At 46.8% G+C, this 17,379-nt stretch overlaps 2 protein-coding genes and 1 non-coding gene across 8 annotated transcripts in view; 2 read left to right on the top strand and 1 right to left on the bottom strand.

Moving 5' to 3' along the window:
- Positions 1 to 1,227, top strand: part of LOC135399637 (N-acetylated-alpha-linked acidic dipeptidase 2-like) — a 36,123-nt gene extending 34,896 nt beyond the window's left edge. Inside the window, exons 17-19 of the mRNA XM_064631357.1 lie at positions 700 to 781; positions 886 to 981; positions 1,053 to 1,227. Coding sequence (XP_064487427.1) covers positions 700 to 781; positions 886 to 981; positions 1,053 to 1,209 — 335 coding nt within the window. The 3' untranslated portion in view covers positions 1,210 to 1,227. The remainder of the gene's footprint in view (positions 1 to 699; positions 782 to 885; positions 982 to 1,052) is intronic.
- Positions 1,228 to 8,233: 7,006 nt separating this feature from the next.
- Positions 8,234 to 17,012, top strand: LOC135400280 (uncharacterized). 6 transcript variants are annotated; one of them, XM_064632078.1, is made up of 13 exons: positions 8,234 to 8,354; positions 8,446 to 8,501; positions 8,573 to 8,624; positions 8,707 to 8,825; positions 9,482 to 9,541; positions 9,674 to 9,715; positions 9,870 to 9,917; positions 10,040 to 10,054; positions 10,957 to 11,112; positions 14,165 to 14,374; positions 14,447 to 14,656; positions 16,627 to 16,799; positions 16,861 to 17,012. In XM_064632078.1, exons 3-13 carry the CDS (start codon positions 8,593 to 8,595, stop codon positions 16,870 to 16,872), a joined length of 1,077 nt encoding a protein of 358 aa, XP_064488148.1. In that variant the 5' UTR covers positions 8,234 to 8,354; positions 8,446 to 8,501; positions 8,573 to 8,592; the 3' UTR covers positions 16,873 to 17,012. The 6 variants fall into 6 exon arrangements, with proteins under 6 accessions (XP_064488148.1, XP_064488147.1, XP_064488144.1 ...); XM_064632077.1 differs by having other exon boundaries at positions 8,424 to 8,501; XM_064632074.1 differs by lacking the exons at positions 8,446 to 8,501; positions 10,040 to 10,054 and adding an exon at positions 10,679 to 10,690.
- On the bottom strand, positions 8,951 to 9,023 carry Trnat-ggu (transfer RNA threonine (anticodon GGU)). The gene has a single exon. It is a non-coding gene; the product is annotated as a tRNA-Thr (tRNA).
- Positions 17,013 to 17,379: the final 367 nt, after the last annotated feature.

Below are 17,379 nucleotides of genomic sequence, written 5' to 3'. Positions count from 1 at the left end.
GTAGCATTTTCCTTCACGCGACAAACGACGAATGTCCTACATAGGCTACGGATCAATGTACCGTACAGCGCACGTCTCCTCTTCAAACTGTAGTGAGTGTGGCGTTGTAGAGGATGTAGAACACATCCTTCTCAGGTGTCAGAAATACGTTGATGCACCGCACAGCACTTCACTACTTCTGCACTTCTTCAGCACTTCTGCCACCTTATAGAGTGACCCACGACTCATTTTCTACAACAGCGGTATCACCAGCATTAATCGCCAGGTGCCGTATCTTGTTGGTGCTGAAGACAGGCAATAACACAGATACAACCTCCATCTTCGCTCATGCGATTTCGTCTAGCTGTGGACTCTAAATGGACGCGCCGGCAATGCAGAGAAGTTTGAACAACGGTCCACTTGTCCACATGAGGTTGTGCACTACATATCCGACCTGGACTACAATCTACAATTGGTTAACACACCTCGTGACCGCTGATTATGGTCCACCCCTCCCATCGACCATATCGTTAGACCAGAGCTCTACTCCCAGCATTGTAGACCTGCGAGTGCGGGGTGGTTGTTAGAATGCTGCCCTGTTAAGAAAGCAAAGGGTTGGTGCATTCAGTCTCGAAGAATAACATTGTACGGACCTGCATTGGAAGGTTCCCTAATAACACGCGGTCAAGTTCGGCTTATATGTACGCACTTGTCTCGCAGGTGCTCCATTCAAGGCTGCATCGGAGTTCATCCATGCTACTGAGAGATTCATGAACTTGACAAAGCATTTGGACCTACTTAAGTAAGGCACCTGCCCATCTGCAATCTGCTGGAAGCTATTCAGAACAAGCGCTGAGCTTCCATCAGCATGCGCCACATATTCTGGCATACTTTTTTTTTTCGCAGCCCTATCATGATCCGTGTTGCCAACGACATCATGATGAAGATAGAGAAGATATTCATCTGTCCAGGTGGAATTCCCAGTAGGGATATTACACTGAGGTAGGGATCTGGGTTAGAACGTCCATTATGTCGATAGTAATTTTGTGCGATGTCCTTCCATTCTTATCCAGGAATCTCGTATACTCCCCTGATGGAGTCATGTTCCCTGGGATGCAAGATGCGATAATGAGAAATCCCGTGGACGTGGATGCTTTCGGCCGCCAGGTGGCCCTGCTCACTGAAGTGCTCTGTCAAGCTTCTCGCCATCTCCTCCTGTCACCCGTGTGAATAAATTCATAGATAACATTTATCTTGTAACTTGTAACTTTGATTCTCTAGTGACCCGCCGTTGGCTTCTAACGGAGGCAATTATAGTCGTGTTCAACCTAAGAGTGGTATGTCGGGAGCTGTAGGTATAACTTGCGCTCGTTACAATTAATAATGAATTACTGTGAGCTATAACAATAACCTACTGGCTCACATAGCGTTCCGAACGCTGTGTTGTCTTTTGGCGGTTAAATGGGGAGAGGAGAAGATGCACCAACATTCCATTTCTTGGTTTAACACGACTATACAGGTGTGTAGTCAAGCAGAAGCCCCAAGAAGAAGAAGAGAAAAAATAGGGACACGAAGTCTGCGAGTGCAGTTTGCCACACAACGCTAAGACAAAAGCGCTAAGGAAATAATAAAAGGCTTCCATACACAGAAGGCAGGAGTATGCGTAAAGGAGTATACTTTGAGAGAAATAAGTGTACGGCAGGGCGTATACGCTCTATTTTTACAACTAGCGTAATTGCATAAGTGTCGCAAAGTGCACGTGAGCCTCCCATATTAAAAAAAAGGAAAATAACAAATGAAAAGTCACGGGAGAGAACGAGTCGTTCGACATTTTGTTTCTCTGGGAGCGAAATATGCGATGAATTTGTTTAAGCAGAAATTCATCACATATCTCATTCACTTGTTATAGCTTACCCCGCTATTTTAATTGATATTCGTTATTTTAAACATGCGTTTTATGGGGATTCCTTAATTTTTAATTTGATTAAGTTAATTTCTGGGCGTTTGAGGCTTACGTGTTTGTGTTGTCCCCAATTGTGACCTGCCTGGGCGATTTCTCGCTTTTACAACGAAGCGTTCATGTCGCTCCTCATCATACGGTGAAGCGTTTCAAGATTCAATAATTACCTCAACCCACCAGTTTGTGTTGCTGATGCGGAGCGTAAACTAACTGATAAGATAAATGTACGTCGGGAGGAGGCACCTATTTCCAACTGAGCTTGAAATATGGACGGCTTCAATTTTGAGCCTTTTCCTTCTATGTATTGGCATAGGAGTTAGGTTTCAAGTTACTTTGGACGTATACTCGCGGAAATGTGAACTTGGATTTTTTTTTTTTCTGTTCTATCAGTATTCTCGTAATTTCCGCATTGAAAAATTTGAACGTACAGAGACTGGCTCCAGCCATGCCCTTTTGGTTTTCAAGCTAAGTGCTTTGCGGATACGTGCGGACAGGTTATGGCGTATGGACTGCAAAGTGCTTGCACGCTTGGAGCAATACTTGAGGACGGTGAACGACGGCGTGTACAACTGCGGCGCGAACTATGAATGTCAATAACTACAGTTGTCACGTGCCACTACGACGTGCCACCTATTAAGATTGGACTTCGTCCTGGGTCATCAAAAGGAACTACACAGCCATCTGTTCGAGAAGTATATAAGAAAAAAGGGAATTGACCCACGAGTATTGGCCTCGTTGCTCTAAGTGGGGACATGCACTAGCAGCTATTTTATGAAAACCTTCGTCTCTTGTTTGAGGCCTGCTGAATGGCATAACGTGTGTCCCATAGATGACGCGATTCGCGTATAAACATAGAACTTTTTTTAGAATGTAGTATGTACAACACTTATCATAGAGTGTGCAGCCTTGTCTCCTTTTTGCTTTGTTGCCTGCGGTGTCGTGATGGAGTCAGTTCTAAAATTCCTAGTCTTGCTAACAGGACTTAGCATCTTCCGAGTAGTATTAGCACGGAAATTTGTCATTTGGCTTCGTTTCTCGCGCAAATTCCCATTCCGGACCAATTCCAGTATATTCCCGACCAGCCGCGCATTCGGGACCACTCTATATTTCTAAACAACATCGACGAATTGTCCAACACCTGCGTAAAGGAGCTTAACGTTGCCATGGGTACGTTTCCATTCGTCTCACGATACACTCTTAAACCCGTACCTTTTATTGTAACTTTTAGAAACATGTAACTTCTATATAGACGTAGATTTCGAGATTTCTTATAGGTTACACCACTGTAACGTATATTTAGAGGTTAAAAGCGACCAAAGTCATGTCTTTACAACAGGAATAGAAGTTACATCTCGGAAAAAACAAAAACAGCTTGTTGTAACTTATAAATGTACCCTCTACTCCGACACTGTAACTTCTAAGCGAAATCTCCAACGATAATTTCTTTGTTAGTTTCTTATCGTTTGTTTTCCTTCTGTTTTTCAGCATAATGCCGCGTTTCAGCCTCCCATTCGAGACGACAGTTGCGAATCTAAGCTGTTATTTTTTTATCTGTTTCAGCGTCATCTATACGTCGACTACATGTTATCAATGCTGTATGAACACAGATTATAAGTTCGCAGTCTGGAATACTGATAGTATGTTTCTTTCTAAAGGGTGGAAAACCATTGTCAATGCTGCAACCACCAAGATTTCCGATTTCGCTGCGTAGCCGAGCCTTGCAAGGTATATCTAAACTGGTAGCGAAAACTAGCGAAAATACCAAATCAGACCCATCGGCAAGGCCACCAGCATGAGGCGCGAGCGATCCTGGGTGTTGACAGTAGAAGTACGGTTGTAAACAGAAAAACTTTACAACATGGGCCTGGCTTGTGTGTGTACTAATAGGTTATTCTTAATTTCAATGTAGAAAAAGCTTTCTGTTGCCCCGCTCGTGCACATATACGAGATCATCTACCACTCCATTACATTTCCGTATCCTGCTCCTTTGCGCATGTGACACAGTTGGGGGGTGTTTATCCGTGTGTCTCTGTATCCGTACCGTGTGTCCGTGCATTGTAATACGGAGTTCGTACACTCTTTGGGTTAAACAGGAAGCGACCTTCACATCTCCGTGCTGTAGATCAAGATTAACAGGTGTGAACAGATGGATGCAACAATGCATCTCCTGTTGCTGTGCCCGCGAAAAAAAGATTTCGTCGTGGGACGAGCGGCCATGATGGTGTGAGTGTTAGCAGGAACCAACTGTGCACCAACGATGTTGTGTTTTGTTGCAATGGACCTATAACGGCCACTCATTGAATAAATGCAAACGTCTAATCACTAGATGTACGTATAGCTCTAGGTGAGAAATGGGCCTTATGTGAGCCTTTCTAATTTCTTTGTGGTCATCACGACGCCTTTCTGTTTGGAGTTGTCAAAATCTGGGATAACTGTATGTATTTGGAATTGATATGATTCATTAAATATGATATGCTTTATTTTTCTGTGTTCTCGTCTGGTATTGTTGACTGGGCGCGGAAAAGGGAATACAAGGCAAGCGAAGTGGGCCAGTATAAACGTGCATGGCTAATTATGCACTACTTATTATTCATACTAGTGACGTCGTCTCTGACGTCATTTATTTACAATCGTAGTAGTCCGCGCAACGGATGGATGGCGCTGACCGTCTCTATCATGGCGTCATTCTGAAGACACAGGGGCCTATGGGAGTTGCGCTACCTGTTTAAATATACCTTGAGCCTTGTCTAGGTCTATCCACACTGAGAGCGGTTTCCTTGAAACGCTTAACGCTCGTCGTCCGTCTGTTAACAAGTGTAATCTGTTTTAGTCAGTGGTTTTCCTCGCGTTTATCATAGTATCGTCAGGAACAACGGAAAAGCTAGATGTCGCTAGCAAACAAGGATATTCTCGGTGTTCTCAGGGGAAAGTGTAGTGAGTGCGAAGATTGCAAAGAATATATAACCGAAAACGAACGTCACCACCGCAGCCCTAATTCACACACTTCGTACACTGGGTAAGTGTGCATTTTGTGCTAGGTACGTGCGTTATTTTGATAGCAAGAGCTCTTAGCGCATGTTTGTTGTGATTATGGCAAGCGTTTTGCGGTCCTGCATATGAACGCCACTTACGCTTGCTACTTTTCTGCTCTTACTTGGTCGCCAAGTCAATACACCGGCGTGCATTTTGCATAGCTGCGGATATATACATCGAGATATATAATTCGCAGCTTCCTACTTGTTGTATTCTTACGATATTCTAAGACTCAATCGCGGAGTGAACGCCTTCCCGCATTTATGCTGCTTTGTACCTTGTGCTTTGTACGGATTTGAATGGTTCCGTAACTCTCATTGTCCAAACTTTTGTTCCCAGGATCCCACATGCAGGTTCACACACCGTCACCAGCGCAATGCAGTACCTCACAGACTCGTCCCAGAGCGCCTCCAACGCTGATAACGCAGTAATGTAGCGTCTCCTGCGTTACTGTACACTCATATTCCTCAAGGTTGTGTGGGTTTTATGTAATACTGTATTGCCATTTGCGCTCGCCTCTGCAACACGAATGTGGAATACATTTTGTTCTGCTGCAATTCTCTATTTCGTTGGGTCTGTTCAGCTTAGCAAACATAGGTCAGTTGTTTTGACTCGCTGGCTTCCTCGCACTTTTATGCATTGCTTCTCACTTAGAAGATAGTTCTTTTTTCCACATACATGGTAAAGCGACCATGGTTTCTCCTCACCGCTGTCGTAACGTCATAACGTAAACACTATGTCGTTACTTTCTCCGCTACCGTGCCCTTCTCTATAGGCAACACGACGAGCAATTGGGTTAGTTGGTGCGAATGCATAATGAAGTAAACACGACGCAAAAGACAAAGGGACGGAGGAACAGACAGGAAGTGGAAGTGACGCTCGTCCTGCCTGTTCTTCCGTCCCTTTGTCTTTTGCGTCGTGTTTACTTCTATATGCAACACCTCATCGTAGTCACCCCATTGCCGAATGTTTCTAAAGATGATACAATATTTGTTCCCTCACGAGCCAGGGGGATATGAAAGTTTATTAAATGAATAAGGAAAGGTAATCTAAACAAAGCTCGCGTCTTGTTATTCCAAAATACCACTCCTAGTCCGGACTGCTCCTCTGGTGGAGTCATGAGTAAGTATACAAGGTTGTGAAAAGATGAAACGAATAACATACCGTTCACTCATGCTTTCGCCAGGGCCAACGCCTCCAAGAAGAATAGACAGTCTTCTGTGTGCTGTTGACATACTGCACCACAGCTTAGCTCTCAGAGGAATAAGCAATTACTGTTGTTGCCCATGCACCTGCTGCCACTCTTCGAGCAAGGCGATGGCTTCTCTTACAAGGCATTTGACTGTTCGAAGAACTACGTTTAACACTCTTCTTCTGGTAGTATGAGATCATCAGTTAGAGTCTACACGTGTGAGATTACTTCCGTAATTAACCAAGCAGAAGAAGAAAAAAGAAAATATGTAAATTTTCGCTGTTCATGTCATATCATTCCAGCGGCTGATCCAGGGGGAAAAAAGGGGGTGGGGGTGGCTACCGCACCCGAACACTCGGTTATACATTAGTTTTCCCTTCCCCTCTCCAGGTTACGCACTTTGACAAAGCTAGAGTCACTAAATGAGCTTCGCTTCAGAGTATCGACACTGAGGTCCAAGAAAGAGCAGGAGCGCCATCTTGTTTCCGCACCACACCGGTACTACAGTCACTAAATAGGGAGCAGAGTAGCGACACTGCGCCACGCCGGCGAGCAAGACCGCCATCTTGTGTCCGGCGCGGTTGCGTCGCCTAGCAATGGGACGGCAACAGCCCCCTCCTCCGCCGGTGAACAGCGCGCAGGCGAGAGAGCTCGCAACAGAGGAAACCGGTTTTGGATAGAGGGGACTCAACATGACAACGCGTTATTGGAAAGAGAAACCACGTGACACGATCGGCCCAATCTCGGACACCGAACAGCGGCTCCGGAGCGGAAAAGGAATGCGATACTCTGTACCCTTATTTAGTGACTCTAACCGGTACCATCCGCAGTTGAGGATCAAAGACGGCTCACGCAATGCTTGCTGTGGGATAGAGAAGCGTGTATGATTGTTGTGCGGTAATCCATGCATTGTTCACGAGAGCGTCCAGAAGATGTCACGGTGAGCTCAAGGCCGTCAACTGCTGCTTGTAAACGAAAGGAACACTTCACCCGCGCACGATAGGTGGCATCATGCGCTAACGTGCGCAGTGCGCGTGCGCCTGGGTAGCGTGGCGCGGAACAAGAATGCGCATGCTCGCTCTTGGAACTCAGTGTCGATACTCCGAAGCGTAGCTTATTTAGTGACTCTAGACAAAGCAACCCCCCCCCCGCCCCCCAAAGCGAGTGTCTGGACGCGATTTCGTTGAGTTTACTATATATTTTCGGATTGCTGTTCCAAAGGACCGGGTATTTTCTTTGTCTGCTCAGAACAAACGTTGCAAAACGAGGTTTGAAATGTGCTATCAACACGGTCACACTAGTTTTGCGGCTGACTGTATCAAGAAACTAGCCTCGTAGCACATATCATGCTGTACGTTACACAACAACGACTACATGAATGACGATGAGATGAGGTATTTCACCTCAACAATTGCGGTTCCATACAGTATGTTACACGTACATGTTTGTGGCTCGCAAATGTGAGCTCAAAAGTTCAGAACTGCACAGAATAACACCAATTATATTCCTAAATAGTCGATTGCTCTTAGCCTGTGCGAGTAAGTGAAATTGTCGAAGATCTTCACGTCAGTCTGCCTGATTACCCAGTAACTTAAAGGAATAACAACAACAAAATTGCGCTTCGCCGTTCTTCCTTCTCTTCGTTTCCTTTCTCTGTGTTCCACGTCTTCCATATAATGACAAGTAGCGGTAGCGGAGAAAGAGTCCGCCTCTACTCATATTTGTAACGGAAATACTTTTACCGTGACCAACTTAAAATATAGCGGGATCGCTAGTACGCTACTGAAAAACGTAGCGAATACACTAGCTATGTACTAGAATGATCGTGCGTCATGGGGCGACTTCACAGGGAACTGTGCCGACACGTATGACGAAAATCCAGGGAAACCCCAAGACAGCACAGCCGGCGCATGGATTCGACCCCGGGTCACCTCCCGGTCCCGGTGTGGTCCCGGCGTTCCGATATTCGAATAGTGACATGTCTCAAATATTGGAGCCCTAATTGTCGTTCCTGTGAGAGACCTAATCATACCCGAAATCCCTAGTGGTATTGCTTGGTGCAAATGGCGCGCGCGAGACAGTTTTTCCTTTTGTTTTTTGCACGAGGCACAGCGCCATTTGGTCTTCTATCGGTTCCTCCTACATTGATCGGTTTCTCCTCCTTGCTCCTGAAAATGCATTTCAACATCGGTAAGGGCTAATTATCTAACGATTTTTTAAAATTCCGATGCGGGCAAACATTGCTTCTCCTACCTACAGTAGCGTCTCCTCCATCCTACAGTTGGCAATACAAAGGACTAACAATATTAACTGCTTTCTCTACAATGAATATGTGAAGTATGTGCAGTACGTCAACGTACGATGAACGCAATGTGATTCAAATATATCGTGTACACTGTTTGGCGCAGATTACCTTCCAGGGGCCCACATGTTCAGCGAGAGCGGAATTCTGGATAAAAGGTAAGCCTATAGTGCGTGTGTCATCGACACATCTTGGAGACCCGTTACCTGCAACGTTATATATTTACATGTTTCAACACAGCGGGGAGGAGTCCGGAAAGAGCTTGCGTGGAATCTTTGGCCCTACAGTTGCTCTGCTGTCTTTTCTCGGCTGCACGATTCTTGTTCTGCTCGCTGGGTCCGATGGTTCTGTTGCACACCGTAAGGCTGTCAATATTATGTATGATGATGAACCAATATGATGATATATGATGATATTATGTATGTATGATGAACCAATAAAACATTGAATTCAACGATGAAAGATGAAAGTCACTGAAAAGGTTAGCTAGCTGTAGGGATCGAACCCACATCTTCTGGATTACCGGTCCAGGGCTCTACCAATTGAGCTAAGCTAACACGCCTCTCCAGCGACTTTCGGGGTGCGTCATCAGAAGGGACAAAAAACCAGCCACTCACTCTCACTCACCCTCCTTTCACTCTTACATTATTTGCTCACTCATACACGCATTCATACGACGGAAATCGACGCAAGCGGCACCTGTTGAACAAGAGATAAGCTGATGTTCTGAGGCTGGAACAACATAGAAGGGACAGATACAAACAAAGCCTCAAATTGCCTAAGAAATCCAGAAGATGTGGGTTCGATCCCTACAGCTAGCTAACCTTTTCAGTGACTTTCATCTTTCATCGTTGATTTCTTAGGCAATTTGAGGCTTTGTTTGTATCTGTCCCTTCTATGTTGTTCGAGCCTCAGAACATCAGCTTATCTCTTATTGAATTCAATTATTCGATCAATTATTAAGTATTAATATTGAATCAATACGATGTGATCATAGCACCTGTTTCCACTACAGTTGTCCCCTGGCACCGTGGACGGAGCTCTCCTCAAATTTTACCAGTTGTCCTAGACACTAGTAAGTACGTTATTTATGTCGTCTGCGATCCTGAGTATTTGGGGTACGTCAAATAGCAACTATTATTCTCGAAATCATTACTGTTTTTCGTTCTCACGATGTGTAGCGACTGATGTTTAGAGCCTTTTGCAGAAAATGCCAACTTTTCGACGGTAAGGTCGTGTGCTAAAGATAGTAAGTAAATGACGTCCTTGAGGTTTGTTTCTATGCGCTGGACAATGTTCTCTACGAACGTAATAGTCGCAGCAAAGTTGCTACGTATACTACAGCGTATACATGGCTGGTGACATGGAGGCATTTCAAATTTCCTGTATACTTGATTTTTCAGATCGAACAGGCTACGAGACAGGAATCAATGCTAGTACGGGTACCGTAGGTAACGTAAAATCTACATTACACTCAGACTTCGCGTTCCACACACTTAAAATAAACACGCGACACGTGGAAACGCACTTGGATAGAAGTACACGTTTCAAATAAACACATTTAACCCATCAGGGCAAGGAGTGACTGGTGACCGAAATATTAAGTATTTTCGTATTTCTATACCGTACAAAGCAGGGCTTCTGAAGACACGAGGCAATAGATGAAGCTAAGCTCTGTCTTAATAATCCCCATAAGCTTGATAACATTTACTGTTGCAGTATTTAACAACTTGCAACCTACGCAACTACGTAACCTCATGGCGTGTAAAGCATTTATTGCATGCATGCTTCACCGTGCAACGGTTGTACCTATCTTCGCCCTAAGCTATGGCGGGTGAACGTAACGAACTGTTCTTTGCACCGATCTGAAACTGCATCCCAAATTCTCGAGCAGAGGGGTATCTGACGGTAGACGGGGTAGAAAATCCGCATCGTGAATACCGAAAGTTATGAAGCTGCGCCATTGTGGCTGGAGCCTCCATCAGTAAGGCGATCACATCGCGGCGAGAGAGGTCACGTTACTGAGAACCAATAGGACGCTGAAATTTGTCCACGTGTTTGTAACTAGGGCACATAGGAAAGTTTCTTTTTTCTTTTTTTGCTCATGCTCTGACGTGCATGTTGTAATGACTTGCGCCTATCAATGTCACAACCCTGTTAGATCTACCCATGACTGAATAGTATTGTTTCACTTATTCCAAATTATAAAAAGTTTCAGGTGGTCGTAAGTAAGGCTGCGCTGGGCAGAAGCGTTCAAATGTGTCTTGTCTAAGTCCACCAATTTTTCGTAACGCAGAAATAATTCCACAACGCTGCACTGCACTGTCTGTAGAGCTCTTTTAGAATTATCCAGCAATTACTCGCTAGATAGTTGCGAGCTACTCTGACATGTTTTACGTATAGCTTCCATGTATATGCATCACTCTTAAAAAATGTCTAAGTTGACGCCGAAGTATAAAACCGTTAAGCGAAGTAAAATTTCCTTAACAGACGCAATGGACACCAAATACATTAATACCTTGCAAAAGAGGCTAAATGGGACAACTTTACCGCCAAGAACCGCACGCTCCGTAGGCACATCTTCAACCTCTGCTAGGACCGTTACGAAGACAAGGTTAGAAGAGACCGCAAACTATATCCGGCCACGTAAGTTAATTTAATCAAAGTACTTGGCATATCAAGCCCAGCAACTTCCAGAGCACATCATCTGTTACATGTACACACGTAAAATCCAACGCTAAAATAATTAGCGCTTGTTTTATTTTTGTTCGTTTTTTCGGGTGAGACCGGAATACCGGCTATGGACCATGGTTGCCCTCTTACTAGGGGGATTTATGCGAAGGTGCAGGACCGTTTACTGCAAGCAAGAGGTACAAGAGCCAGCGCCCGTGGCACGGATACAGTTGCCCTTCCGTCCTTTTCCTACCTTGCTTCGTTACAATGTCAACACCACTTTGTATTTGTGTCTTCCTTTGGTGTTCGCGCCACACTGAGTTGGCATAAGAGAACTCGGGAAGAGCGTATAGGAACAGTGTAGCTCGCTAACACGTTTCGTCCTTCGGGGTCTCTTAGCTCGTGCATCAGACGTGCTCTGATGTCGAGTACGTCACATTCGAAATGGCAACTCGATCGAGTCGACTTCTGTGCCGGGTGTTGCTTATTTTCGCTTCCCGAAAGATGAAAAGCGTCGCCGGGAGTGGGACGCAGCGCTCCGAATGGCTAAAGTGAGTGGAATGATTCGACACAGAGTAGGATATGTTTCGACTATATCGAATCTCAGGAGTTCGACATTCCGGAAGTTTCGATGCAACATCTCTCACCGCCTCTCTTTTCACACATTGTTGCACAAAGAAAACGATATAAAAAAAAAGCTATAAGGCGTTGAAAGTACACAGGCAGAGACCAGGCGGACGCACACCCAGTGACGCAGGAGGGCCGCTCACTGTTGCAACACGTTCTTCCAGCAACGGCTCACAGCGGCCGCTCCTCACATTTCAAAAACCATTTTCGTGACGCATGCGCCGTTTTCAGCCGATGTATTCCGTTGCTGCGTTTCAAACCACGACGTACTCTATACTAGAGACCTGGACATATGGCAATCGCCTATGGGAGAACCGGCTCATGGGTTAGAAAAGCTAGCGCGCGCTAGAAGCGTCACTTAGCGTTATTGGGGAGAGGGAATGACGTGTACATTATCATTTCCACCGTCGTTTTTTCTTCTACTCTGCTACACAGCCTGTTGCTATGCAGCGCTACCCTCTTCCGTACCTCTCCGTATACCTACCCTCTTCCGTACCAACATGACGATGGCGGTGATGGCGAAAGGGCTCGCCGTTATCGTGACGTCGTCAACACGACCCATCGCCATTCTATCTATTCTATCTATGCTATTGTAGCGGGCTGTGGTCAACGACGAAGATGCGACCACGCCGCCTGGAGCACCGGCCTCAGTTCCACCTGCGCAGCCATGGAGATAGGCCACTGTCATCGCTTCTCCGTGGCATACCATCATCGCCGGTCGGGACTCATGTAGAGGAATACCATCGTCCTCTACATTTGGTGACCCGAACTACGATCACCTTAGTTCGGTAAACAATTCGGCCTCTTCAACATTCCCAAATTTTGCAACAGCTTCACCGGCATGGTGCTGAGCATCCCATCCTGGAAGCCTCACAACCCAACGACACCCTGCGTTCACGTGACAGTCCGACCATTCAACTGCGACTCGACTCCTTCGAACCGTCTCATCCACACGCCACGACCTGGTCACATTTCCAAAGGCTTCTTCTGCTCGGCAAGACCACAGCTGTACTGCAGGCGCCGTATTGCGAAGCACATCCCTCCGGCACACACGCGCTTCACAGCTGCATCAACCTTCACTCCTGCCGCACCCCAGCACTCTTTCACTGCCGGCCGCGACACTCGAGCCAAGCGCTCACCTGCCGGTCGCGGCAGTCACGGCAACCGACGCCACGGCACGTTTCAGCCGGCGTCTCGGCATCTCATCACCGCTACGCAGCCTCACTCCCTGGGACCCTACAAGCTCTCGCTCCCTTGCCGGTTGCAGCACCCCAGTCAACGACTCCAGCGCCCGACCACGACGATGTCAACGCTCATTTCTCGCAAACCTCATCTTGACCGCTCCCGCCGCACTCATCGACCTCTGCCTGCAACGCGTGCTGTGCCGGGCCGTGGACGTGTCCAGCAGTGCGCGTCATCCACGGTCGCTCTTGCTCTCTCCATCCGGTGTAGACGTGCTTCATCGTTCTTCTTTCTCGCCGCTCCGCGCCTGAGGCGGGGAGCACTGTAGCGGGCCGTGGTCAACGACGAAGATGACCACGCGCCTGGAGCACCGGCCTCAGTTCCACCGGCGTGGCCTTGGAGATATGCCACTGTCATCGCCTCTCTGTGGCATACTATCATCGCCGGTCGGGACTCATGTAGAGGAATACCATCGTCCACTACACTATCTATCTACGCCATTCTATCTGTGACGCAGCATACATTGCCGCGGTTCGAGCAAATCACGTGATAACGAATAGTGCTAGCTAGCGTCGAATCCCATAGCGAAGCGGCTACCGCCAGAACTTACTACCCCGGGTGGGAGCTCTACTTATGTCCACGTCTGTAGTACAGTATTACGTCGTGTTGAAACATGTCCATTATTGTAAAAGTAACAGAAGCCTATAACATTTTTGTTCGGAAGTCCCCCTTCAACATCCCTTTTAGATATGCTATAGTGATTCTCTAGTAGGCGCGCGCACTCACTATTGTGCTATGTGAACACAATCTTGTAATATTTATTACTTTACTTGTTTTAGTTTGTAGCGTATTTCCATTGCAACGGAATGGAGGGAACTCGAACAAAAAGTGAAGGTGCCTTCCTTTGGCAACGCTCGCGCACTCAATAAAGGATGACACGCGAATTATTTATCCCAATCCATCGTCAGTTCCACCGCCAGCATAGAAATTTTACGGAGAGAGGCTAAAAGGAAAGGTGGGGAACGTCGCGTAAGTTTAGCCCGTGAAAACATGCGCAGTTCCAAAAACTGTTTGCAACGCTTGCTCGGCTGCTTGAGTTGGCTACGAATTTTGTCACATGTCCACTCTTATCAAGGCTCGTAGCCAAGGCTAGTCTTGACAACGGCAGCCTCACCTCCTTAGCCCATACCACAGTGAAACTGACATTTCTGCGTAGGCTCGTCGGAATGGAGCTACCAGTGCCACTCTCCTCGTCTCTTTGTCCGATGTTCCTCAGCAAACGTGCCCAGTCCTCCCAATCTGTTCTACTACGAAGTCGATGCAATGGGCAACGGTCGTTGCGAACGATGGGTTAACGGAGACGAGTGCTTGGACGGCACTTATAACGCCTTTTCTACCCTCTCGGAATGCCGCAGAATCTGCGAAAGTACGTGGCAGAATCCAAATCCTTGTATACCGTGTTCGGTACGCCTCATATTGGTTCTCGTATATCTCACAGATACAACGGAGATGCAGAAGAGCTCTGATCGCTGCTCTATGGTTGTCAGTCGTCCCTGCTCACCGCCCGATCGGAGGTTCGAGTACGTCTACCACAACGACCTCAACGGATCGGCATGCGTGCGACTCCCGGGAAGAAAGTGCACGACAAGGGAGTACGGATTCCCAACCCGGAAGGAATGCCTAGAGTCGTGCCACCCACGTAAAATAGGCAAGAACGCGGACTACATAACTTCCGCGTTGAGGCGCGTTCCCACTGCCGTGCGGGAGCCCGGAACTGCGTCCGCAGCGGCAGACAAATCACTTGGAGGACGCCGGAGGCCCGTTCTGTGGCGCCGTCCAAGAAGCCGCTCCTTGCGCGACCGGCGAATGGCAACGACGAAGCAATCAAAGCGAAGAACAAGACGAAGGTCCGTGGCGCATGAACACAAACGATTTCCTCGTAGCGCTCGTGGAAGTCTCACTTCCCTCGTCCTCGTAGTTTTTTTCTCGAGAGAACGGCGGACCTCGGAGCGGACACTCTCGCCGTTCTCTGTTCGGCGCTCCCGGCGCACGCCCGGCAAGGGGAACGTAGCTTTACTTGGCAACCTGCTATTGACGCTGAGAAGTTTGGGAGTCGCCTTCTGGCGTTCGCTGAACGAACCGTGTCCTGAATTTATCCCCGGGCAGTATTTGCAGATTGCATTGCGTATCAAGCCATTGCACATGTAAGAGTTGATCTTTCCTGCAATTATCTTACCTGAAAATGGACGACGAAAACAACATATGTCTTCCAATCAAGTCGCATTTTCATTTAAATAGGACAGTTTTTACTGTAAATAACAGAAACGAAACCGAAACAAGGATCCCCATGAAGAGGCGGCATAGTGGCGCCTCTAGTGAGGGTCTCGCCGCCCGTAATACATCTAGCTCATAGTCATTTTCTACAGATTTTCGCAAATCGCTCGTTTGTTCAACCATGATAAGTCGCATGTGCGATGAATCGGACGAATGTTTCGCACAGAACATAACCGGATTATACCGGTAGAAAAAAAGCTTGTACAGATAGATCAGAGATGCACAGCCTGAGTAGGGTTGTCAATCCATTTTTGCAGTCCCGGGATCCCAGGACGGGATTTCGGGATTGTGACGAGTTCAGATGGGTGCTTCCAATTATAGTTCTGCGCGGGTCAGAATTATCTAACCCGCCATTATCTAACCAAGTCCATTTACCTCACGTGACTATATCGGCGTGTTGTACGCAGTTCACGTACGCTTTGTCAATTCTGCCTTTTCCTGAAGGAAAGCACTCGAAAATTCGCAGTGTAACCACATTGGTAAAATAGTGACGGCGAAACTCTTACTTTTTTTTTAAATTTATTTTCCTGCTACGACAATGCCACTCCTTTTCTATTCATGTGCATCTCACTGTTGCACATGAAAAGAAGGCGAGTCTCACTGCACTTGAAGTAACAGGAAATATTACTTTATAATTTCCTCAAACGGTGTAACATTCCACTTGAATGAGGAACAGAAACAACAACAACAACAACAAAACGAATGCAAAGAAACGAAACACTAACCAGTTTATAAACACCGTCGCTGCGTGCTTGTCACATTGTACTCGTACAATCATTAACGCACGACCTGAGAAAGCACAGAACGTCGAGGCTGGTGTCCCCCAGTTCGGAGCGAACTTTGGTGAAAGTACTGGCTGCCAAACCGAAGGTCCGTTCAGCTTCTGCGCTAGAAGAAACGACAGTCAGCAAATATCTGTACGCACGTGTAGGCAGCGGTCCTCTGCCACCTCCAGTCATAAAACGTGTTCCTTACGAAGGAGAGAGTCTGTGCCTGATGGCCCGCAGGTGCTTGATATTCCTGTCATGTTTGCTCTCACGAAATCCCGGGATTTTCAGGAAGAAACCCCGGGACTTCGGGACGTCAAAAATTGGCCGGGATCCCGGGATTTCGGGATATCCCGATTGACAACCCTACTCGTGAGTTTCAGAGTATGACGCTAGGAGTTTTCGGTGCTCTCGCATTTGTACGGAACTTTTTGCGATGGATAATCCTATTGAACGCTGTTGGGGTGGGGGGATCTAGTTGTTTGACAGAAAAAGTCTCCGGAAAAAGAAGACTTCCAATTCGTTAGTGAAAAAAGGAAAAGAAACGCTGTTGGATTGGATTTCCCTACCTTTTCAGGAACAGATCCGAGATGCAAACCTGGAGCCGAGGGACACGACTGCCAACGACATGATCGGAAGTATCCGTTTTATTACGATGACGAGGAAGGAAAATGTCTTCCCTGGACAGATATCTGCCTTGTGTCCGGCTTCCCGGACAAAGAAACATGCGAAATTGTCTGCAGTGGCGAGGTATTCGAATGCTTAGATGGCCTAACCAAACTGTTCTACTACTCACGTGGGTCTTTTTCAGTTTCAGTCATGACTCCCTGCCCCCGAAAAATCGTCGGTATCCGACCGTCCTATTCAGAGATATCCAATGTTATGGAGTTAGCGCTAATAGCTCGATATCGATTGTTCATACGCCCAATAAATTCTAGCAGTGTAAATCACTGTGTAACTGTCTGTGTTACTGTCTGTCTTCTACTCACGAAGAGGTTGAAAATACAGCAAAATAGCAGCAATTTGAGAAAGTTGATGCATTATTAAAAGGTGTGGACTGCGATGCACAATACGGACACAAAGGCACATGACACCCGCTGTTCCCAATTGCTCAGGGTTTGTTCGCACACGAACTTGTACATCCATATTCTCCCTTAATGTTGGTCCTCTTTCTCTCGCCTTATCAGTGTGTTATCTTGTAGTCCGACTGTGCTCCTGTAGCCTTGTGTTCTCTCGTTCCGTGCTCACCGTGGACGCCGCCATATTGATAGCGCTGCGCCGTCTAGACGGGGAAGGGGGAGGGGGGGAAATCGTCGAGAACTGTTTACCA

This window comes from Ornithodoros turicata, chromosome 7 (assembly GCF_037126465.1).
Source record: "Ornithodoros turicata isolate Travis chromosome 7, ASM3712646v1, whole genome shotgun sequence".
Taxonomy (NCBI): domain Eukaryota; kingdom Metazoa; phylum Arthropoda; class Arachnida; order Ixodida; family Argasidae; genus Ornithodoros; species Ornithodoros turicata.
The sequence above is the reverse complement of the archived record's forward strand: the minus strand, read 5'-3'. Positions and strand labels throughout refer to the sequence as shown.